Below are 25,289 nucleotides of genomic sequence, written 5' to 3'. Positions count from 1 at the left end.
AATAGTTCTTCAAAGTAGTCTATTGTTACTTTCTCTACTCCATTATCCTCCGTAATCAAATTTCCAGCTGCATCATGTAGTCCGACAATCCTATTACGTACCCTTTGTTGCTTAGTTAGAGCGTGGTAGAATTTTGTGTTGAGATCTCCCGATGAATACCACATATTCCTACTTTTCTGATGTCAATACTCCTCTTCATCCTTATATGCCTCTTGTAACTTCCTGGATACTTCTAGTGTATCCTCCTGAGACCTAGTATCATCAGTTTGTACCTCATCAAGAGCCTTATGTAATTCCGTTATTTTTTTCTTTCCAAACTTTGGATTATTTTTCCGCCATTTTGCTATTTCGTGACGACAATTACTAATCTTTTCCACTATACCATTCCCGCTGCCTTCATTATATTCCGACCATCCCATTGTAATTGATTCCATTAGACTTTCCTGACCAACCCATCTCTTATCAAATCGAAATTGGCCTCTTTTTCTAACAACCTTATCTTCTAGATAAGCCACCAGTGGACGATGATCAGATGCCACCATTCCCAGATATTCAGTATGGGATCATGGGAATAGGGTGTGCCATTCCTCATTCCCTAGTGCACGGTCTAGGTAACATCTTACCATTACCGCCCCTTTTCCTTTACCTCTTCGCCCTTGCCATGACAATTTGTTTCCCTTAGCAGGAAACTCCAGTAATCCACTGTTCCTAATCATATTAAAATGAACAAATGATGCTGCACTCCTCAGAGATCCACCCTCTTTTTCATGATTTCTTGTAATCTCATTTAAATCGCCAATAATAAACCAAGGTTCCGATCTCGAAAGTCCATATCTAGTCAAGCGTTCCCACACTTGTTCCCTTAAATCTGGGGCTGGATCCCCATACACAAAATAAAGATCTCTATTAAATAATTTTATTTCAATGTATAATTGTACAGTAGAATTCTTCTATTTTAAAATAAAAAAAGAAGAATACTATTTCTATCTTTATATTTTATATTTAGAGATGAAAATAATATTTTTCTATATTTTTCCTATAAATAGAATAAATCTAATAAATATATACATATGAGCAAATCCACATGTATAATAGAGATTCTTTATTTTAGAAGAAAATATATAGATGAAAATAGAGATGAATTGAAGATGGTATTAATTTACCATGAAAAAAACAAATAACAATAAAATTATTATTATATGTAATAAATAAGAAAATTTTGAAAAAGAAGAAAGAGAGATTTTATCACTCTTGTGAACCATTTATGTAAGGAAATTATATTATTCTTTTTTTTTAATAACTGAGTGTCCTGGCCCCACCGTGGTGGTCCAGACTAGAGACCGAAACAAGCAAGGATGCTGCCAGGGCATCACCATGTGGCTCACCGTGAACGATTTTCGGTCTCGGGCGCTGGAGATCCGCATGTAAATTCCCCAGTGGCCGGGTTTCGAACCCAGGTGGCGGAACTCAGCCGTGAGCCCTTGAATGAAGATTTTTATTTTAGTAGCAAAAAGCATTTAAAAAATATATATTATGAACCATTTATGTCATTCCTAGATTTTGGTCATTATCTTGATTCTTGAATAATGAAGACACTCTCTCAAGAACCCTACTCACCGCAATTTCAAACGCATCTTCATTCTTCTCCGGTCCAACAGCCCCCGGTTTGGCATAGATAATCTTCGGTATAATCTTCTCAACCTCATTCCTCATACTCAAAACATCTTCTTCATTAATCATACTCAATATCTTCTCAATACTAACCTTACCGTCTCTCACATCATCTTCCGAAATGTAAACCGAATACTTGGTATGATCAACCGGGAAATGCCACTTGTACTGAGCAGAATTGAGTCTAAAGAAAACCGGTATACAACCGGCTAAAACCGAATCAAACGTTGATCTCCTTGTAGTTGTATCTCCTGGTGGTTGTAAACAGAAAACCGAATCTTGAAACACTTCCATCGCCTTAACCGGGTTACCACAATCTTTACTTGGTGTGTCACAGTTAAGAAACTTGCATCTTTCTTGTGACGCAAGGCACTGTTTTATAACCTCTCCTCTTATAGATTCCTCCATCTCCGGCCTTGGAGCTCCGACGAACGAGAATAAGTATCGTCTCTGAACCGTTCTCACTTGCCTCTGCCATGTCCTAACCTCGGTTTTGGTCTTTGGATGGAAGTACGTTGGATAAGGAACCGCAAACTCGTTGCTACAAGAGTTTGTCTCGATAGATAACATCGTCATGTTCTCAAACTCAGGCAACCTCATGAGCTTGTTTCCCCAGTCTGAATCTTGATCAGACACCCTTCTAAAATCCCGACCAACCCTTCCTGTGACAAAGAAGTGATCTCGTCCGTGCATTTTCGTCCACTCAGGTCTCTCCCTAAGCCATTGAGCTAGATCTTCACCGAGTTCGTCTCTGAGCTTCACGTTGTATCCCCAAAAGCGTCTCCCGTCGAAGCCAGCGTAGAACGGGACGAAGACTGCAGAAGAGAGGGATGAGTCGTTAGTCAAACACTCGTAGTGTCTCATCTTCTCTCTGAAGATAACTTCAAGCATGAACTGATTGGTCGAGTACCAAGAATCGGTCTCGGTGGTTAATACACGAACTGTGTGGTTATGTTCATCCTCTAAGATCGGTGGACCGAAACCAGAGTTAACCAGGTACTTACACTTATTGCGTAACTCGGCATATGATTCACAACTTTCGATCAAATCCTCATTGAATCTACTGGGGAGATTGTGGATATAGACGTACCTTCCGGCGCAAGTATCTATTTCTTCATGTTTAGTCTTTAGAGTGATGTTTAGGGTTTCTTGGTAGGAAGGAAAGAGATAGGTTACGGTTTGATTGATGCGAGGGACAAAGAGTACCCAGAACAAAAGTGTTGGTAAGATGTATATCAAAAGATTTGGAGATTGTTTCCTCGCAACCTTTCTCTTTCTTGGATTGAATTTCTTCATTATCTTACTTGATGATGGAGAAACAAAAGTCTATTTCGTGAAATAAGATACAAAAGTTGAGTTGCTTTACAGAAAAGAAAAAGAATGTTCTTCCACTTGGTGGAGATATGAATCTTTATTTTGTTTTCTCTGTGCATCAACTTGTTTTAAATAGAAGGGATACAACTTAGATAAGGTAATTTTATGAATAAAGAATGGGGAAAAGATCAATTAAAATGGTTTCATATGCTTATTATTTTTTCCATTACACCACATGTATGATGTGTCGGAATATAAAATGACAGTCCACTCGTCCTAATATTTTAGAGAATTATATATATATATATATATATATGTTTAGGTGCTATTACCTAATGAAACACGTCAATCTTATATTGATACAATCAATCATTCATACTCGAATGTTTTAATATGACCTTTGCACACTTTGACAAATAAAATAATACTAATAAAGAAAGACCTAAACACTAGCAGGGGTGTATTGGACTGATGATTTTAAAGAGTTTTAGAGTGTTTTAATTTTGGTAGGATTTAGGTGAGTTTTAAAGTTATTTGAATGATTTCATTTAAAGTTTTAAAACTAAAATCAAATCTGTAGGTGATTTGGTAAGATGTTTTCTAAAAATTTCAGAGTTCTTTAGGTGATTGTTGAAATGAGAACATGTTTTAAGTAACCCACAGCAGCCACAAAACAAGACTCATAGAACTTCGAAGCTACTATGTAAAACTGCAGCCATATTAGTGCCTCTGCAGTTACAAGTAGTGCAAAACTGCAGTCACCATTTGAATTGATATTTGGATTTAGTTCTTACAACATATCTCCACAAGCTTGCGTTTACTTGAAAAATCTACCTTATACGGGCAACTATGGAGGTTAGAACCTCTGCCTACAGAGAAGAAATAGAATTGGAATGGCTTCTCTGTGTGAGTGATCACATTGTAGAGATGACTAAATATTTTCAGATGGAGCCAAACTTGAGGTACAGATTACACATTGCTTATTGTGGAATTGGATATGTTAGGTTAATGGCTTGTTCTTTCTAGTTCTCTGTTTGAGGAAGAAGAACACTACATTCTTCGGCAGTGTCTCAGATTTTTAGTGCCATTGTTACAGATAAATGACTTGCAGACCAGTATCAAGATCTTTATTTTAACATCCCACAGCTTCTCCTAAGAACATGTGACCCTTCTAGCTTCTCTTAAGGTAATTTTGAGTGGCAAAGGTGAAACACCCCAACCCGTGAATATTTGAAAACACGTGAAAATTTCTAAGTAAAAGATCGAGTCAAATTTTATCGGATGAACATGAGAAATACTACAACTTTATAAATGAAACCCGATACTATGTATTAAAAATTATGTAGTTTACAATAAAATATCTTTTACAAAACTTCTCAACATTACCCACATTTAAAACACCCTTGCCGATGGTCTTTATAGCCTCGCGCTCCTGTCTACATAATCAACCTTACCTGCATCGCAAAAGGAGGCATGAGCATACAAAAATACTCAGTGAGGACGCTCAATACCGCCCACTACAGCCCAATAATCAAACACTCAATCAATACTAAAACCCTAGCATCCGGTTCTACCATTCCTTTACTTAACTAGTTCCATTACTTTAACATTTCTTAACCTTTCGACCCGAAGGTCCATAATCCTGCGGCCGAAGCCAAACCCGCGGCCGAAGCCTAACCTGCGGCCGTAGCCAAGCATGCGGCCGTAGCCAACCTGTGACCCGTCGGTCCATTACATTCCCTTAACCTTTTTCCTTAACCTTTTCCTTATATTATATTTCAATTATTCTTTCCTTAAACGCATTATAATTTCCTGACCTAGGTTTTCAAGATCAAACGTTCATTTCTCACATAAACATCCTAACATAACTCGATAATCCATCGCATGCATTTCTCAAGAACACGATGAATAAACTTTCCTTAATCAATTCCTATCATACATTTCTTAAGAAAACGAAGAACGAACTTTCATTAAACGAATTATATCAAACATTTTCCTATGAACACGATGAAAAAACTTTCCATAAACGAATTCTATCCAAGCATAGACACACGTTCTTACTGAATCAAACTAGACAAATTAATTCTTATTGGACTGCCATGAATCACGTCCTCACCTGGATTGATCTTAAAAGATCGAAGACTTTGAACCTAGGTATGTTTTCCAGCGAAGAATCCTGCGATCCTCCTTGATCGATCCTCACCGCACAAACTCTCTCTTTAAGACTGTGTTCTTTCTCTAGACTCCCTAAGACTTGCTTTTTGAGTTGTGTCAAGAATGAGAGTTGGAGGTCCCTTTTTATATTGCTCTTGGACTTGCTAACCAAGCCGGAAATTTATTGTTGTTTTCCTTATTTGGCTTGGTCAAACTTTGCTATCAATACACGAAGAATCTATGCGCTTCTTTCCTTATATGAATCTCGATATCCCGATCTTTCTTCCGTAAAATTCTCCCAGAGATGGCCAGTCAAACTTTCCTTAGTTGGAACTCGCATTGTCCAGTAGTCGAACATTCATTAATTAGCCATGCAGTCTCGACCTTTCCTTACGTACGCTCCGATCATTTCATGATCGTTCTATAGTCACTCAGCCCATTTCAATTTCGTTCCATAAGCTCACTAATGATCTGAAACTTGTCAAAGTACAACTTATTCTTCCAACTTTCATGGATATAAGTGTTTCCACACTTAGAAAAATTGACTCCTTGATGAATCAAACCTCTCACGATTTATTTCCTTCAAATTTAAAAATACTCCGGGAGTGGATCGTTACAACTCTCCCCCACTTAAAATAAATTCGTCCTCGAATTTTGTCTCGACCAACTGCCACATAAACAGAAACTGAACAACTCCGAACTCGCTGCATGTATTTTGCTTCCACGCTCACTGACCGCTTATTGGATCTAATCTTTATGTTTCCTCTATTTAACTTTGGTCCAACACTATTGGTCTGACTAGAACACTTTGATACTCGAGTTACCTGTAATAATGCAGTCGATATGCTGACGAAAAATGCTTCTTTTAGGTTGCATCATGGATCCCAAAATGCAGGGCTGACACATATTCTCTGGCGGATATGGTCGCTTGACAATCAACTTGATCACCTGATTTCTCACTCAAAGCACTCACATCATCTGGATCACCCTTGATTCACAATATTTTTCAGCGCTGACTGCAATCCTTTTGTTCCACAACCGTCAAGACAAATACGCGATATCACATTCATAAAATAAATAATTCCAGTCTTGGATGCATCCATGCAAAAGTATTCCCAACTGGACTTCACTAACACATACATACCCAAATGAACTCTTCCTGAACCACAAACCTTTCTTTGCCGTATGTCATCCACCATACCTCACATAATTTTGCGTCAAACCATTGAATGGTTGAACCAACTTGCAAACCATTGAATGGTTGAACCAACTTGCATATCATTTTACTAACGACGATTCTTACCCACTCATCCAACCATGCCTGCAATCGTATTGAAATCTTCATCCTTGGCTAATTGCAATGGTCGTAACATTTTCTTGGTCCATAATTCTGCTTCCTTCCCATTCTACCCACTTGAAATTTAACCAATACCTCTCTGCTCAAATTTTGTTTTTATGATGATCCTAAGAATAATTTGTACTTGTTCTCGACCATCTGCTCCATTCTTCTGTTGATACTTTTGAAATATCAAATTGCTTCTTCATTTTTCTGAGCTACCATCTTTCCTTCTTTCCGTTACGCTACCCTAATATATGTTCAATCAAGTTAACTCGACATTGATCCAACACGTCTATTCCAAGAGCTTCTTTGAACCATTTATCTAGTAGCACGATCAACCATTAAAGTTATCTGCACTCTCCACCATCACTGAAACATCTTGATAAATAACGTGCGACTTAAAAAATCTCCATGTATGCTGCCTGAACAAATCTGATCTTTTCTCCGAACTCATTCTTATGCGACCGACAACTTCCTGCCACACAAGAAATGCAACTTCTATAGCCGAACCAAGTTTGTCTTTCGCCACCACACCACTAACAAGTGGATCGACTACGTCCTTGTGTCTAGCTTGTGTATTCAGACTAAACCGGATTACCATTATTCTATAGTCGAACAAAGTTTGGCTTTCGCCACCACACCACTAACAATTGGATCGACTATGTCCTTGCGTCCAGCTTGTGTATTCAGACTAAACCGGATTACCATCGGCTCCATTTACTTACTATCCGTCGATTCCTCTTGATCTTTCGCTCAGTTCCCGCCAGTGCTCCGGTCCACCATAAATCTGATCGATCCTTCCTCCGGATCGTACAGACGGTACCGAAGTACAGTTCCAATCGCACTCCATCGTTGTTCCTCTGTCGTACTGCTGATACCAGTCTCGTCTAAGACCACAGACCGGCAGTATGCATCAGCATCGTCAAGTATACCTTGCGATCCAACAGTACATGGTTCCACCATGCGCAGATTAAGCCGGTACATCCTTATCCATGGTTCACGCTTGTTTCAGCTGCCATGGCCAGAGACGGATCGGTTCTTCCTATTAACTGCTCGCTTCGTATCTTCGAACCAGAACCCGGCACATCTCAGACGATCAGTAAGACCACCGCTGAGCTCTAGGGTAGTCGGAGAAAGGATCTGATCAGTCCTCCTTACCGATCTCAGTCCCTCTCCGTCCGTTTCTCCCTTTCTCTCTCGGTTTTTCTCTGTTTTCTTTCTAGTGTCGCCTCCCCCTTTCTGATCCACGGAATCCCATTAAAACGGGAAGTTGGCGGTTTTTCCTTTCCCGTAACCGCTCCCGCGCCCAATCCCAAATCAGTAACCGTCCTTGATAGTTTTTATTAACTCTCCGAACAGTTTCTTTCTCGATCGGGCGGTTAGGTAACCGTTCCATAACTGCTTGGCAGTTCCAGACAATAAACCGTCCAGTCAGTTAAGTAGTTCATTAACCACCCGGAACCGTCCTGTAACTGCTTCGGTAACTGCTTGTAACCGCTCGGTAACCATCAGGTAACTGTTCCCGCTGTTTTACTTAGCTTATCAGTACACGTTCTGCTCAGTATCCATTCTCAACGTAACGTATACCAGTCAGTCCATACATAAACTAACTTTTCTCGAAAATAAGTCCGACTGCTTTGTCTGTATCCGACCAGCTCAGTCCGACAAGCTCAACTGCTATGTCTGGACCCGCAGTATTGTCATAATCCGACCAGTACTATCCAGACGACATGTCATACGTGTCAGGTTCGACTGATCAGTCAAACTGACACTCAGCCTTGGACTGATCCAGCTCAGACTGCGGGATGGGGATGCTACAAGCCCAGTCAATAACCATCAATCCATGCCGACTATTGCTTTGTACATTCTATCATCATATCTACTCATTCCCTAACGTTGACATATCTTGCTCCATCACGAACGACTTTAAGCATATTACCTTTGTCGACTGAATCAACCTCATACCCTCCTTGTCTCCCCTTTGAAAAGTCCGACAGTCGACACTTTATATCCTTCATAAGACTTAAGTTAGTTTTCACTAACTTCCTGCAAACTATTTAATATAATTTTGCTTAGCCATTTACTAACCAGTCCAATCATAAACATATACCAAGAAATACCTTAGCAAAATCATACCACACATCCATCGCGCGAGACATAGACCATCGGTTCCTTTCCACCCTTACCCACAAATCCCATTTTCGAAAAACAGCCAGCCAGGACAGAACTGGCTGGCCAACCCCGCTCTGATATCAAATTGAAACACCCCAACCCGTGAATCTTTGAAAACACGTGAAAATTTCTAAGTAAAAGATCAAGTCAAATTTTATCGGATGAACATGAGAAATACTACAACTTTATAAATGAAACCCGATACTATGTATTAAAAATCATGTAGTTTACAATAAAATATCTTTTACAAAACCTCTCAACATTACCCACGTTTAAAACACCCTTGCCGATGGTCTTTATAGCCTCGCGCTCCTGTCTACATAATCAACCTTACCTGCATCGCAAAAGGAGGCATGATAATACAAAAATACTCAGTGAGGACGCTCAATACCGCCCACTACAGCCCAATAATCAAACACTCAATCAATACTAACACCCTAGCATCCGGTTCTATCATTCCTTTACTTAACTAGTTCCATTACTTTAACATTTCTTAACCTTTCGACCGGAAGGTCCATAATCTTGCGGCCGAAGCCAGCCTGCGGCCGAAGCCAACCTGCGGCCGAAGCCAACCTGCGGCCGAAGCCAACCTGCAGCCGAAGCCAAACCCGCGGCCGAAGCCAAACTTGCGGCCGAAGCCAAACATGCGGCCGTAGCCAAACCTGCGGCCGTAGCCAACCTGTGACCCGTCGGACTATTACACTCCCTTAACCTCTTTCCTTAACATTTTCCTTATATTACATTTCAATTATTCTTTCCTTAAACGCATATAATTTTCTGACCTAGGTTTTCAAGATCAAACGTTCATTTCTCACAAAACATCCTAACATAACTCGATAATCCATCGCATGCATTTCTCAAGAACACGATGAACGAACTTTCCTTAATCAATTCCTATCATACATTTCTTAAGAAAACGAAGAGCGAAATTTCCTTAAACGAATTCTATCAAACATTTTCCTATGAACACGATGAACAAACTTTCCATAAACGAATTCTATCCAAGCATAGACACACGTTCTTACTGAATCAAACTAGACAAAATAATTCTTATTGGACTGCCATGAATCACGTCCTCACCTGGATTGATCTTAAAAGATCGAAGACTCTGAACCTAGTTGTGTTTTCCAGCGAAGAATCCTGCGATCCTCCTTGCTCAATCGTCACCGCCCAAACTCTCTCTTTAAGTCTGTGTTCTTTCTCTAGACTCCCTAAGACTTGCTTTTTGAGTTGTGTCTAGAATGAGAGCTGGAGGTCCCTTTTTATATTGCTCTTGGACTTGCTAATCAAGCCGGAAATTTATTGTTGTTTTCATTATTTGGCTTGGTCAAATTTTGCCATCAATACTAGAAGAATCTATGCGCTTCTTTCCTTATATGAATCTTGATATCCCGATCTTTCTTCCGTAAAATTCTCCCAAAGATGACCAGTCAAACTTTCCTTAGTTGGAACTCACATTGTCCAGTAATCAAACATTCATTAATTAGCCATGCAGTCTCGACCTTTCCTTACGTACGCTCCGATCATTTCATGATCGTTCTACAGTCACTCAGCTCATTTCAATTTCGTTCCATAAGCTCACTAATGATCCGAAACTTGTCAAAGTACAACTTATTCTTCCAACCTTCATGGATATAAGTGTTTCCACACTTAGAAAAATAAACTCCTTGATGAATCAAACATCTCACAATTTATTTCCTTCAAATTTAAAAATACTCCGGGAGCGGGAGATTGTTACAAAAGGCCTCATCTTTCTCCTTCAATCTCTGCAGGAGGTATTAGATAGATTTAAGGAGACGGAGTTTTGGAATGTCGATCAAGGAATCATGGCACCCGAATCAGCAGCAGATGGATCATATTTTTTTCGAATCAGGTGGCTGCAGTTCATCCATAACCATAAACATGATTTCTAACAGATCAACAATTCCCACCAGAATAATGACACAGCCTGGTGTGGCAACAAGATGGTCCAAACTTCTCAAAGTTTGCAAGACAGTGGAATCCCCAATATTTTTGCCTCTGTTATGCGAATATAGAGTTCATCATCATTAAAACCAAATATTGACGAACGTTAACCTTTGAATCACTGCAAGTTTATTTTCTGAATGCTCCCACGATGAACAAAAACCCAGTTCCAGATTCTCCGTGTCAATTAATCATGATTCATGGCTCACCAGCGATAGAGTTTAGGCAAGCCACTGATTCATAAGAGAAAGATCGAGAGAGGAAATAATTGAGAATGACTGATTATACAGAGAAGAATAATTTTATTCAGATTTCAGCATAAGAATAAATGGATCTGAAACAGTTCTGCAATTTTGTTTCTTATGAAGTCTCTTCAAATAACATATGCAAAGGTGGGTTTTCTATACCGACAATTTATAACTAAAAATGGATGTATTCTAAAATCCCAGTCACAATTTTTTCTTCCAGAATATTACTTAGCTTTGAATAACACTGGATTTGATTTCACTTTTATAAATTACTGGTTGAATAACATGAGATTATAACTGATTTGAGATGATTTCAGATAAGTTCTATGTTCAATAGCACATGATTTGGATTTTGTTTTAAAAATCAACAGTTGAATAACATGGAGTTTTAAACAAATCCTAATAGGGTTGGGCACGAATACTCGTTACTTGCCTTATACCCGCTACTTGATCCGTACTCGCCTCGTTTTTTTAAGTACTCGTCATTGCCAAGTCAAATACCAAGTCGTTGAGTTTTGCAACTTGCAAGTACAAGACAAGTAACAAGTATCACAAAAATGTTACGACTCGCCTTGATATTACTCGTTACTTGTTTTCCGACTAAAAAAATGATAAGTAAACCATAAAAACCAAAGCCCTAAACAAATATTTTTTTGTCGTAAGAAGTAAACAATACTTTTTTTATATTAGGTGAAAATATTTTATTTAAAATAACTCTCATGTTTTTACCAATTCGAATAAATAAAACAAACTTTCATAACCTTCTATCGTAAAATATTATCTATCAAGTAATTTTTAGAAATTTGGAAATACATCCAAGTAATTAATAAATACTTGTAAGAGCAAGTAATCGAACAAGGCAAATAACTTGTAAGTAACACATTTTTGGACAAGTACTCGAAATAACAAGTACTCGTTTCCGACAAGTTAAGTACAAGTCGAAAAATTCATTACTCGTTCAAGGTAAACCAAGTATTAAGTATACGTAAAAAAAGCAAGTACCCGCCTTACGCCCACCCCTAAATCCTAAAACCCTTTAAAATTCTAAGTTCAATACATCCCCTAGATAAACTAACAGATTAGAACATCATTATTATTATTGGTGGCATTATCAATATTTAGAATGAAATGATTTATTCCATCAATTCTAAAATATTTTTTACCATTTAATTTAAGTGGAATGGAATATTCATTCCATCAATTCAATAAAAAAAAATTATTACATAGTAAATTTGATGAAGAATGAATCTATTCGATATTTGTACTATATTCTATTTATGTTATTTCATTAATTTATATTCCACCAATTCTTACACACATTTACCAGTTATTTACTAGAGAAAGAGAAACAATTCAAAGAAAGAACAAAATAATTTCTTGATGGAAAACATTACAAAAAATCAAGAAACTTGGAGTTATCTATCATTTTGTTAGTGGTTTAAAAATATTTTTTATTTAATATATAATTAATTATATTACTATATGAATTAAATGCTTTAAGAAAAGACTTCCAATAATTTACTCCATTCAGTTAATAGTGTTGTCGAAGTTAGATATTTGACCAAGTCCATATGAAAACGAAATGACACATAAACTTGAAAGTTCAAAATAATCATTACAAGAAACGTAACACAAGATAGTTGAACTTGATTCCAATTTCAAATGACAAGAAGTACCAAAAGTTCAAAGATTCTGCGTCTCTTTCCTCGGCGTTTGTCTTTCAAACAAGAACCAACAACAAATTCCCACTAATTTTAAAAAGAAACTAAAATCAGGTAGCGTACTCGAAGGCCTGTGGAGGTTGTGGCTCATCATCTACAGCCATAGAGGCTGTGGTTCCTTGTGTAGCCGCAGCTGCACCAGCTGCAGGAGAATCTGTTGAAGTTGGTGCATCGGTCAGAGAGAGAACCTCTGGCTCGTGTTCACGCAAGTCTTTGAGAAGAACGAAACCCGATGGAGCTAGCTTCACTGGTACGTATCTGCTGTCTTCAAGTAACTTTATGTATTTCTCTTGAGCTGGGACTACTCTAGCTGGGTTTACAAGAATCTCAAAAGCTGCCTCTGGCTCCGCAGCTTTCTTCTCCACTGTTGCTGTGCTATCAACCTGACAGTAAAATGTGATTGTAAGAAAAGAAGTAACCAGATCAGGCAATCAATCACAGAAGCTACTATAACAGCCTAGAACATTACCTGCATAGAGTCTCCTTCCTTCTCTTTTCCGGATCCACTTTCACTGACAGGCTTTTCAGCACCAGATGCTTTTTCAGCATTAGCTTTCTGCTCTGCATCTTTCTTAGCCCTAGCTTTGGCTTTAACAGAGGTCGAGAGAACAGCAGTTGGAAGTTTGGCAGCTGTATTGGCTGTAGGCACTGTGGTTGGTTTTGGGTACTCAAACAAAGACGGTTTTGCATGTGACATGAACTCAAACTTTGGGACCTTAAGGTCGTAGTTTAAACCGATGAAAGCCGTTGGTGAGAAGGCCAAGCTAATGAAGTAGATCAGAGGGTACCAATACCAAAACTGGCTGAAGACAGCGAGGCCAATAACAGCAGTCACTTTGTCGTGTTTGGTCTTAGAGAGCAATCTTATAGTAACGTTCCTACCACCAGCGTCGAGGATACCAGAGGCCAGAATCGCTCCCATCTTGCTCATTGTATCTTCGTGCTTGTCGAGTATGATCTTCTCAAGTTGGCGCCTACAAAAACATATACAAAAACTCAAGTCTACGAATAATATTCTCTACCTCCCGATGCTGAAGAGAAATGGATATGTACTAACCTGAATTTTCCAACACGAGAATCGCTTGCTTCGCTGATTTGGACCATCACCATGGCCATTGCAATCAAAGCACCTTGACGAACAAAGTCAACCACATCTGATGTAAGCGGCTCCAACAAGGATATTGCTTCGCTGAGGCCAGTGCCTGCACATGAAATACCGACTGCAAGTGCCGCTCCATAGCGAACATGTGGGTTGTACGACTCAGAAAGTAATGATACAATACGAGGAGTCTACAGAGAAGACAAAAAAACAATCAACAAAGACCATTAGTGAGGATAAGCAAACACAAGATCCCTGGAAGCACTAAAGAAACAGAAGTTAGTGGAGCATCTGAAACTGACCTGTTCTGGATCAGAGTACAAGACAAATCCAAGTGCCAGAACGGCAGTCCTTCTAACATCATCACTAACATCAGATACAGCAAAGTGTAGCAATTGGCGAATTGCCTTATTGTTTGCTGTTCCACTGTAAGCCAATGCCAATGCGTACATGCCACCATAACGGATGATAGGATCTTGATCTCTAGTCATCTGCTCAATCAAAGTGTCGGCTCCTTCTTCTCTTCCGTATACTGTAAGAGCTATGCCTAGAGCCAATCCCCTAAAAGAAGCACACAAGGAAGCCAATTAGTGCAACGTTTAGATCAAGATACGTTGGACTCTCATCACCAAAAAAGTCCCTTTTACATTACCTTATTATCTTCTCATGCTGTGTCTCATGAGCATAAGCGAGCATCTCACTTGCCTTCTCAGTCGCAGTTCCAACCAACAATAAACCCATGCTGATGCCAGCAGCTTCACCAGCAACCGCACTGTCAGTATAAAGCACGCTTTTGACGTCATCATATATCTCTTCATCAGCTGTCCCAAGTGCTGACAACCCAAGACCTAAGCAAGCACCATGTTGAATGACCTGCATCCACATCGCGGAATACATATTCTCGCTAAGCAAAGAGACTGACAGAGAACTGTGAGAGACTATATCAAGTAAGATATCAAATAATCACCTCAACATTGGTACTGCGTAAGCTGTCACGAAGAAACTGTTTGATGCCCTCCCCATGGTTCGCATGAATGAGGCCGAGGGCGTACAAAGCTCCTCCTTCCGAATAAGGACTTCCACCACCACCTGCTCCTCCCTGAGGCAAGTATGGAGCCATCAATGACCTACCCTGTTGCAGGTGACCTCTGTGAATAACACCTAATCCCGCCGTAGCACTAAATTTAGCCCAATTGGTGGCCCTGCTTAGCCAATCCTGTCAATGAATATAGAATATGGAGATAGTTAAAAACATTAAACCCACACAGTCAACCTCGAATATAAGACAATATTATAGTGGGAGTCAAAATTTACCAAATTTTCTCTAAGAAAAGTGTCCACTGTAGTTCCAGCATGCATGATGGCATTAGCATATATTGTAGCACTGTGGCAAACGCTGTTCCGCATCTCAACAGACTGTTTGATTGTCTTCAGTATCAGCAAGTCCGACCTACAGGAAGACAATTTTATCAATGAAGCATATGATTAGTTCCTGAGATAAACGACTTTAGAAGAAAAAGTATCTCGTTTTAAGATATCCAAACTTCAACAGTAACTTACTTGTTGTGGCTGTAAAGAAACTGAAGAGTCAGCTGAATAGATGTCTCCCCGGATAAAATTCCCTTAATCTTGGTTAGCCTTTCAGCATATGTAGCGTCAACTGGATCGGTCTCGTGCACAACGGTTGGAGCTGGAGCTGGAGCTGGAGCTGGAGTTGGAGCTGGGGCTCCATCCGCCATCTGAACATCCCCCGAGGGATTCTCATTTGGAGCATCAGTGATTTCAACGGTCTGAACTGTTTCTACAATGCGTGTTTTGGGAGCAGGGAGGCGATCTCTAACACTCAAGAGAAAGGCCTGGTGCTCGTTCTCTACAAGATCAAATGCAATTTGCAACGCCAATAAAGCATCGTCCTTGCTCTCTGAGCGAAGAAGCTTCTCCAATATGCTTGCAACACCTTGTGGTTCATCCAAAAACATGAGGCATTGACAAATGCTCAAATAATCAGGAGAAGGCAGCTGCTGGTAGACTTTAACAAGTAAAGTAAGCACCTGAAAGAATAGACAAGGATGTCATCACCTTTCTAAATACGACTAAACTAAAACACGCTAGACAAAAATAAACATGAGTGCGGAACCACACTGTTCTACACTTCTACTCAATCAATAGTATCAGCATTCAATCAAAGTCTGAAACCGTTAGTGTTACCTCATGTCTATACTCTCTGCGGTTAACAAAGGAATGAGAAACATTGATGCAATATGCTAAAGTCCCCTGAACGTTATCGCTCTTTACGATAGCTTCCTCCAACTTATCCAATCTCCGGCATTCTATCGCAATGCCCATGGCCTGTTGATACTTCCCATCAGTGATGCATCTGCAGAAGAAAAATTACGTTAGAATAATTAAGGCACTAAAATGACTAGAGTTATACATTTGTCGGCATACATACTTTTGAAGCATTCTTTCAACAATGGCCTCCAGCCTGGGATCAATGTCCACCATATCATTTGACTCGACTGCCTTTGATCTGAGACTGGCATATTCATCTATAGCTTTGGCTGAAAACATAACAGAAGCACTGGGTGAGCAAACATTAATCCAACTTTGACATGTTCTTGTCTTACATACATATTGCAGTCAACAGTACCCTAGCTAGAGACTATAGTCAGAGAACCACAAAGAAAAAGAGTAAACACAGAAACAAGATTCTCAATCCTCACCTAGAAGCGTATGAACATAATCAGTATCTTCTGAAACATCAAACTGGGGTCCCGCTCCAAGGGCATAGGACAACGAATCATTAAGCTCGCCCAAGTAGTAGAAAACCTGAGACAAGATTCAATCATCAACAAGAGAGAATTATCGAAGGGAAACAACCATCATGCGCTCAGTGTAACAATTACACATTTCCCCACTAACATATATACACAAAATATCATCGGTAACCAGACACCACATAGATTAGCAAACGCTAGATCCTACCTTAGACACCAGCAAAGCAGCAAGCTGTCTTTGATGCATATCGAACTCTTCATCTTCATATAAACTCTCACTGCACACAGAAACTCCCATTAGTCAAGCGGTGTAAAAAAAATCACAGTAGAGATCTAACAACTAATAGTCTCAAAAATAACTAATCCCTGTGCCAGCACAATAATTTAGAACTCAATTACAAAATAATCACTACAGAACCTTGCTAAAGCTAATCATATCAAATAAAAACACTATCTTTACCTTAACCTCACCATTAAATCTGCATAAATTAGAACTTAATACCACCCAAATGGAGAAGACCCATTCACAAATCTAGCTCAACTAATCCAAATCCACAACCTTTCTCTCGAATTCTCCAGAAATCAAAAACAGATCAAGTGGGAAACAAAAAACCCTAATTCTCAAATCAAGAAAAGTTACATGATTGGAACGCTAGTGGAGATCTCGGGCCAGAACCGATCAACCAAGTTGTTGAGATGCGAGAGCGCATGATGCTTCAACGAAGGCTGAGGCTCGTTGAGCATTGCCAGTAACCCTCCCGCTGAACTAACCATAACGGCGGCCATTGATGAAAGAACACTAATCGAAATCGAAAAACCCTAAAAAGAGAAAGCAAATCCGACGACGAACAAGAGAGGACTCGTCTTGAATCTCAGCTGGATCCGAAGTGTTTGAGTTGGAGAAGAGAAAAGGGACTTAATCGAATATTTTCGACTTACCCAACAAGTCAGATAATTAGGAAACTTTCCCGAAAGTTTAAGTTAATTAGACTTTTGGTCATTTATACTTTTAAATTTATGTTTTAGATCCCTTATAGTTTAATATTTACGAAATGCGTCTAATACTTTTTCTAAATTGATTGGTTTGTCCAAGTTTTATTTAAAATAATTTGCCAAATTGCACATCATTTCACCTACCGATCTTGAATTGAAGACGGCGAAACTGGAGCACAACCGCAACATTTGCAATTCCCACCTACCCCACCAACCGAACCGGGAATAGCAACTGTACCAAACCAATTAACCAATCGGTTCAACATAGGTTAAACACCTAAATGTCAAAATAGTATAGTAACAATTAAACTAGGCCTAATTAACTTAATATACATAGAAAGTATTTTGTTTTTTCTTGAAAATATAAAAACCTAAAATTAAATAAATTTTATTTTAATGTATGAACTTGGAATAACAGTTCTCTATTTTTAATTTATAATATTGAAAATATTACAAAGTAACAATTTTTATTTTTAAAAAAAAAATACATGTAATTTATAGAAAATAACATCTAAAAATAATTTTTAGATTCAAATATAAAAAAGTACTGGAGATGCTATTTAGTGACAGGGTATTTTTACTTTGAGGACAAATTGACAATCCAATTTAACTAGACCGGTTTCTATTCTCTTACAAACCGAACCAAACTAAACCAGATGTCTTAAATGGTCCCATCTCTCAACAACTCTTTCCTCTCGGTTTCATATAAAGTTTGTAGCTTTAAATCTCAGTGTCAGGTTTTGGTGGGGATTATTATTGTTAGTGAAGAAGCAAAAAGAATGGGGGAGGAAGCGAAGATCTTCACTCTTTCAGAAGTTTCGGAGCACAATCACGCTCATGACTGCTGGATCGTCATCAATGCAAAGGTTTCTTTCTTCTTTCTCCTTTTTCTCAGCTCTTTAACTAAAGATCTCATGCTTGAAACACCCTTTGTTTGTGGTTTTGGTGATTGCAAGAGACTAAGCTTCTGAAGTCTCAGAATTTCTGAGTTTGAAATATGTTTATGCTTATTTGGATGAAATCTTTAGATGTGCAAAGTGGAAAACGTTGTAATAACCAAATAGATACTTAGGATTCAGCTTCTTTAAACTATTTACCTGATCTAGTTATGTGCACACAAACACATAGCCAAACACTTTTGTTTCAAGTTGTTACTGTTTGCTCATTCTAGTTATGTGCACACAAACACATAGCCAAACACTTTTGATCTTGTTTTAGTTTTAAGGGAGACAGAACCTTGTGAACTTTCCTCTATATAGCTCCATAGTCTCTTGCATTAGAATGATAAGTATGGTGATGTGGCCTTCTCGTGTTTTAAACTTCTTGATTTGACAAGAAAACTTTCAAGAAAATTAGATAACTGGTTTTCATCTCCTTTTCTCATATCGTAGTTCAAACGTGTGCAAACATCGCAGGTGTACAATGTAACCAAGTTCCTTGAAGACCATCCAGGTGGAGATGAAGTCCTCTTGTCTTCAACAGGTCTGTATAAACGCACAACTATCTCCAAGCTCATAGCATTTTGATATTGATTCTTCTCCTTTTAAAGGTAAGGATGCAACGGATGATTTTGAGGACGTGGGGCATAGCGAGAGCGCGAGAGAGATGATGGAACAATACTACGTTGGCGAGATTGATCCCACAACAATCCCAAAGAAGACCAAGTACACACCTCCTAAACAGCCTCACTACAACCAAGACAAGACCTCTGAGTTCATTATCAAGATCCTCCAGTTCCTCGTACCCATCGCCATTCTCGGTTTGGCAGTTGGGATTCGTATCTACACCAAGTCAGAATAGTCTTCTTTTTCATATCTTCTATATATATTTATAGAGAGAGAGATTTAAGTCTTTTGACATGACAAATCACGAAGTCTCTCCCTTTGTTCCTGTCTCTCTGTTCTCATATGTTGTTGTGTGAAGGTGTTTTGCATTTGTTTCTTACGTGTTGTGTTGAAGTTGCATTTAAACAGCAGTCTTGCAGAAATGCAGCTGATATTGATCTAATATAATTCATATTGTGAAAGCAAAGTTTACGACTTTTGAGTGACAAAATTTGAAGATAATAAAACTTTCTTATCTCGCATTGCCAAAAGATGAATCTATAGAGGAGAAACTAACCAAGACACAAAGTTTGATACCTGGTAAACTTCGACAGTAATAAAATTCATTTAAAAACACATCTAGATTGGTTTCTGCGGTAGGTTTGGCTACGGTTTCAACGACGTCGTGTCGAGACTCAAATCAATGCAATTGTGACGATGTTTCGATGATAGATCAAAAGACGAATGATGTGTAGTGGGCACGAACGTACATATTACGATAAAAAAAAAATAGTGGGCACAAATGACTAAGTGGAAAGTACAATGGACACAACACCAGAGTGAAAGAAATAGAGAATCTTTCTAGCACTTTTGATTTTAGTGAGAAAAGAGACAAAACAAAGACCACTATGAGAACTATTCATATCCATAACGAACAGCTTCTCTGTCTCTCTATTATCAGTATATAATATTGGCATATATATATATATATTTGCATGTTTCTTACCTGTCACTGTGATGTTATATGTCTGAAGAACACAACACATGGACCATAATGATGATGAAGATAAGAACAAGAACTCAAGATGGAAGTAAGAGAAGAAGAAGACAGAGAAGGATAAGTCTTTATTGAAACGAGTTTTCAGATCAGTACATGTATACACCACAAATGGATACAAGACAAAGAGTTATGAAAAGACTTCAATAAACCATTAACCGAAACAACTCTAAACCCCTAAACGCCAACAGACTTTGGGTTAACCTCCACTTATGGTTTAGTACTACTACTAAGGTGATCTGTTTAGACCTGAAAAGGATTGGTATCAGTTCTGTGTTACACAAACCCTTTTCAGCCTTATGTTGTTACAGGCACCAATTTAAAAACGCTACATGCGTTTTTTTATCCTAAGTTCTTTACATGTTGAGAAAGTTAAGAAACGGATGATGGAAATAAAAGATCAAACCGATAATTAGCAGGAAAATGTTAATATAGCGTTGTTAACTATTAACACCACCCCACCCTTTGGTTTTTGTTGTCTCTAATCATCTACCTTCTTCCATTCAAACCGTCCTGGTAGTGGTTGTTCGTTCACAGGATCAAAGTTGTACCTGAACAAAAAAAAAAGAGTTTACAGAAAACCTTTAGGTACACGGCAGAACAGAGCAGATCAAAATTGTGAAACTCATAACCAAAAGGGTTTAGTTACTAGAGAAGAGAGCAACTCATACTTGTCAATGAATATCTTTTGTTGCTCTTCTTCAGCACCGGAGAAGAACTCGTCCATTTCAGGTGTGGTTGGTAGGTGACCACGGCTGCCTGACAAACTCTCTTCTCTCTCGTTGCTGTTGTCACTTACACCATTGTTAAGCTTAGTAGATGATCCCGGGCTTTCCGGTTTTCTCATCAAACTGCATGGCGTGGATTCCCTTGTGGTCCTGTTGAAACTGAGAGCAAGTAATATGTTACTTTCATACAATACTCTCAGAGATCAAAGCAATTAACTATGTTTCCTTAATTAGTACTAAAAGCCAACAAACTTTACTGCCTATAGTTATTACTACTAAAGCTAACCGAGTCTCGCTCTACTCAAAACAAAAAACGATAATGAGTAACGTCTTGTTGATCCCATTGCAGAGTAAAAAAAAAAAAAGTAATGTTTCAATGTAAATCAAACAAGATCTAAACTTTCAACTGACCCTTAACATTAAAAACTATCAAACAGCGAGAGAACATAGTAAGAACACTTTGCATAATCCCACAAGTAACAAAGGTGATAGGAGTTATCTCATACACAAATACATCAAAGAGAAACCAATTGTCACTATCACTTTCTTAGATGCATAAGTAAATGAAGAAGAGAAGAAGTAAAATAATAATTCTTGATTAATATACACAATTCTTTCCCGGAAACAGAAAGAAGAGACTGGTGTATCAGTACAAAGAAGAGATGGCATCATATCATACACAAGGTAAAGAAAAAAAAAACATTAAATTCAAAAATAAATTGTTAAATTTGAAAACTTTTTAAAGTATAAAAAATTGAGAAAACAAGTTAAAGAATAAAAAAGATGATACCTTTCACTGCCTTGAAGCTCATCCACGTTGATTTCACCGTTAAAGTCCTTCGCTTTACCACAAACACCACTCTCACCAACCGAATCGGACCTAGACCCGTCACCACCACCAGACCCACGACCCGAATCAACATTTTGGGGGCTAGGGTTTCGGACCCTCCTCTGCTTCTTTCTCCGACGAATCACTACAATCGGCGGCTTCTTCTGGAGCCGACGGCTCCTTAGCTGAAGATACGACCCACCGCCGCCGCCGACGCAATCCGTCGTCGTCTTCTGTTTCGACGGCGAGGAGGAGGAAGGCGAGGGTTTTTGAAGGCGGCGCTGGAGAGCTAGGGATTTAGCTCGAGTGAGGACGCCGAGGGGAGAAGGAGAGACGTCCATTAGAGGTAGAGATTCTCCGTCGAGTTTGCTCTTCTTTATGTATTTCCCCATTTTCCCGACGCTTTTCATGGAAAGCTCAGAGAGAGAGAGAGAGAAAAGGATCGAAGATTGAGTTAGGGTTGAAGATGGTGCTGTGTGGGGTCCACTCTCCTGTCTCCTTTTATTTGTTTATTTGTTTATTTTATTCTTCAGGTGGCTGCGTCTTCTTCACTACTACGCTTAGAGCTGGAAATTTTAGTTTTTACCCGCGGGTCCCGCTCCGTTTGACCCGCTGCGGGGCGGTTGCGAGTCGGCCATTTCGAAAAATTCAATATGCGGGTGCGGGTGCGGGTGCGGGTCGAGTCGATTCTATGCGGGGCGGGTGCGGGTCGGTCGATTTTGAATCGTGGGTACCCGCTAACCCGCAAAAAAATAAAAAAATAAAAAAAATTCAAAAAATAATATATATTTTCGTAAAAAATATATAAAATACTATAAATTCAGAAAATAATATATAATTTAATTATTTTATTAGAAAAATAAGTATTATATAATTAAAAAATAATTAAAATAATTATTTTATTAAAATTTATATTACCCGCGGGTCCTGCGGATTACCCGCAAACTTGGGCGGAGCGGGTGTGGGTATGTGAATCTTTCTTTGCGGGTCATGCGGGTCGAAGTTTTGAGTGAAAAAATGGAGTCGACCCGCGGGTTGGCGGGGCGGACGGGGCGGGTTGACCCGCGAACCCAGCTCTAACTACACTCTACTTTACTATTTTTTATTTACTTTATTTTATATTGAAAACTCGACTGTAATAATTTCGATACTTATAAACGGAAATGATGACGTACATTGTTCTTTTAATAATGACCGTTTTTTTTTTCTGGTAAAATAAAACTTTGAGTTGCAATTCTCACTTTAAATAATTTTTGCTTCAAATAGATGTCCAGCGTTAGGAAAGGTGTCACATAAGTTTATGATATATTATCAGTTCGTAAGTTAATTCTTTATTTTTATTTTTATCGTACTTGTTTTTTACTGTATTGTGTATATAGCACAAGGAAAAACTTTTGATCTCGTTTAAGGAGGGATCGAACTTGTTTCGGAATGTCAACTTCTAGAGACTAGTACTAGTACTGACCTATGTTAGTATGAACTTCAGAGTAATTAATTACTCTTTCTTGTGAAATAGAGCGTTATGGAACTACCAACTTACCAAGTAATGAGAGCATATAGACAAGATTTTAGAATTAGGACTAGTGTCTAAGTTGTTGTTTGAGAATTGGGTTAGACATTTGAGAATCTATAGGAGTGAGAAAAAAGGATTTAGTGACATATGTTTATACTATTGACAGCTATGATGTAAACATAGATTTATGCCGTATTGTAATGTTTACAAGGGAGGCGAGGAGTATTGTTTTTATTTTTTGGTAAAAAAAAAGTGGTTTCACCATTTTGTCGGAATCCAAATATTGTAAATAGTAATTTCTGCGGATTGAACCCAAGTAGTGTTAGTTACAGCCGCAACTTATTTATCACAGGCGAGGAGTATTGTTTTTTTGAGAATCCTAACTTTATCAAATTAATGTCTCAACTGATACCACTAGCTAGTACTTAGCTATTCATGCGTGTAATGGTAATGGTATATCACTTGTTTCATGTTTTCAATTTTCTTAAAACGTGATGTGTTATTTTTTTCACTATACATCATTTTTCATATTTTTCAAAAGTAGTATTATGTTAAAAATATAATTAAAAAGCCAAAATATGATTTAGTCTAATAATATTAGCTTTTCAGCGTTTTATAGGTATTGTACAAAATATTTATTCAGTTCTGCTATATAATTATTCTATGAAAACGTATTTAATAGTTACACATTGTTGTTTTATTAAAAATATTATTAAAATCGCAACTATATATATAAAGATTAGTAAAATATTGTTTTATTGTCATATTCAAAGATATTGTAACATTTCACAAATTTAGAAAGTTTTTTAAAAAATTAAACTTTTCGCTTCATAAATTTATATTATCGAGTAAATAATTAAAAATTTAGTTTTTGTTTAATTTTTAAAATAAACTATGTAGTTTAAATTTTTTTTTCATTGGTTTAAGGTAGTAAAGATTAATTATTATTAGATAATATGATTTTTGTTATTTAAAAAAAATCTTTGTAATTTTAAAAGTTAACATCGACAAATATTTAAATATTTAGCATATAGAGGTATAATATTATAACATTAAATTATATCTATTTAATTTATATTATCTATAAATCCAATGGATCATCTATTGTTTAAATCCAATTATTGATAGCCCAATAAAAATTTCTGGTAGACCCAAAATTTAAATGATAAAATTAGAGATTAAATGTAACATGATTTTCTAGGAATAGGTCCATTAGGTCCATTTTAAAAAAAAAATCACACATGAATCAAGGTTGTGACTTCTGTTTTAATATATAAGAATAGATCTCGATCCGCGCAACCGCGCGAGTTTTTGATTTCATTTATTTTTATATAAACATTTTGTTTTTTTTTAAATTAACATCGACAAATATTTAAATATTTAGCATATAGAGGTATGGTATTACAACATTAAGTTATATCTATTTAATTTATACTATTTATAAATCCAATGGATCATCTATTGTTTAAATCCAATTATTGATAGCCCAATAAAAATTTCTGGTAGGCCTAAAATTTAAATGATAAGATTAAATATTAAATGTAATATGACTTTATAGGAATAGGTCCATTAGATCTATTTTTTAAATATCACACATGAATCAAGGTTATGACTTCTGTTTTAATATATAAGATGGTATATTCACTTGTCACTACAAGAAAACACTCCGAATTCCGACGGAGCTTCCGACGGACACCAAGGTCGTCGGACATTTGCGACGGAATACTGACAAATTTCCGACCAAATCCAAAAAAATGAAGTCGTCGGAATTCCGTCGGCCATTTCCGACGGAATTCCGACGACATATGGTTCGTCGGAATTTTCCGACGACTTTTCGACGACATTCCGATAAAAAATGTAACCGTTGTAGTCGTCGGAAGTTCGTCGGTATATTCCGACGGAATTCCGACGACATTCCGATTAACAACAAAGTCGTTGGAATTCCGTCGGTATTTTCCGACGGAATTCCGACGAACCATGTGACCGTTGCCGACAAATATATATGACCGTTGTATAGCCGTTTGGGATTGGACAATTCCGACGGAATTCCGACGGACTGCTTTACATCCGTCGGAATTTCGTCGGAAAGTCGTCGGAGGTCCGTAAGCAATTTCCTATAAATACAACCCCTCCTCATTCAACTCATTCACACTTCATTCTCTCTT

The 25,289-nt window shown here is 37.9% G+C and overlaps 4 protein-coding genes across 4 annotated transcripts; 1 reads left to right on the top strand and 3 right to left on the bottom strand.

The window, feature by feature from the left end:
• Positions 1–1,161: 1,161 nt before the first annotated feature.
• LOC106427680 (probable xyloglucan galactosyltransferase GT13) lies at positions 1,162–6,819 on the bottom strand. The gene has a single exon (XM_048754964.1). The coding sequence runs from the start codon at positions 2,965–2,967 to the stop codon at positions 1,543–1,545; it is 1,425 nt and encodes a 474-aa protein (XP_048610921.1). The 5' UTR covers positions 2,968–6,819; the 3' UTR covers positions 1,162–1,542.
• Positions 6,820–12,435: 5,616 nt separating this feature from the next.
• Positions 12,436–17,366, bottom strand: LOC106427681 (26S proteasome non-ATPase regulatory subunit 1 homolog A). Its single transcript, XM_013868401.3, has 13 exons — positions 17,101–17,366; positions 16,669–16,738; positions 16,407–16,512; positions 16,136–16,244; positions 15,892–16,060; positions 15,244–15,734; positions 14,998–15,133; positions 14,651–14,899; positions 14,336–14,556; positions 13,986–14,244; positions 13,642–13,874; positions 13,054–13,558; positions 12,436–12,967 (listed from the first exon to the last, which is right to left on the bottom strand). The coding sequence occupies exons 1-13, from the start codon at positions 17,244–17,246 to the stop codon at positions 12,635–12,637; spliced, it is 3,027 nt and encodes a 1,008-aa protein (XP_013723855.1). The 5' UTR covers positions 17,247–17,366; the 3' UTR covers positions 12,436–12,634.
• A 769-nt stretch (positions 17,367–18,135) lies between these two features.
• Positions 18,136–19,484, top strand: LOC106427621 (cytochrome b5). Its single transcript, XM_013868342.3, has 3 exons — positions 18,136–18,319; positions 18,869–18,935; positions 19,003–19,484. The coding sequence occupies exons 1-3, from the start codon at positions 18,233–18,235 to the stop codon at positions 19,251–19,253; spliced, it is 405 nt and encodes a 134-aa protein (XP_013723796.1). The 5' UTR covers positions 18,136–18,232; the 3' UTR covers positions 19,254–19,484.
• A 617-nt stretch (positions 19,485–20,101) lies between these two features.
• LOC106427625 (cyclin-dependent kinase inhibitor 4) lies at positions 20,102–22,147 on the bottom strand. The gene is made up of 3 exons (XM_013868345.3): positions 21,573–22,147; positions 20,726–20,941; positions 20,102–20,605 (listed from the first exon to the last, which is right to left on the bottom strand). The coding sequence occupies exons 1-3, from the start codon at positions 22,019–22,021 to the stop codon at positions 20,536–20,538; spliced, it is 735 nt and encodes a 244-aa protein (XP_013723799.1). The 5' UTR covers positions 22,022–22,147; the 3' UTR covers positions 20,102–20,535.
• Between the last annotated feature and the right edge of the window lie 3,142 nt (positions 22,148–25,289).

This window comes from Brassica napus, chromosome C4 (assembly GCF_020379485.1).
Source record: "Brassica napus cultivar Da-Ae chromosome C4, Da-Ae, whole genome shotgun sequence".
NCBI classification, from domain to species: Eukaryota; Viridiplantae; Streptophyta; class Magnoliopsida; order Brassicales; family Brassicaceae; genus Brassica; species Brassica napus.
The sequence above is the reverse complement of the archived record's forward strand: the minus strand, read 5'-3'. Positions and strand labels throughout refer to the sequence as shown.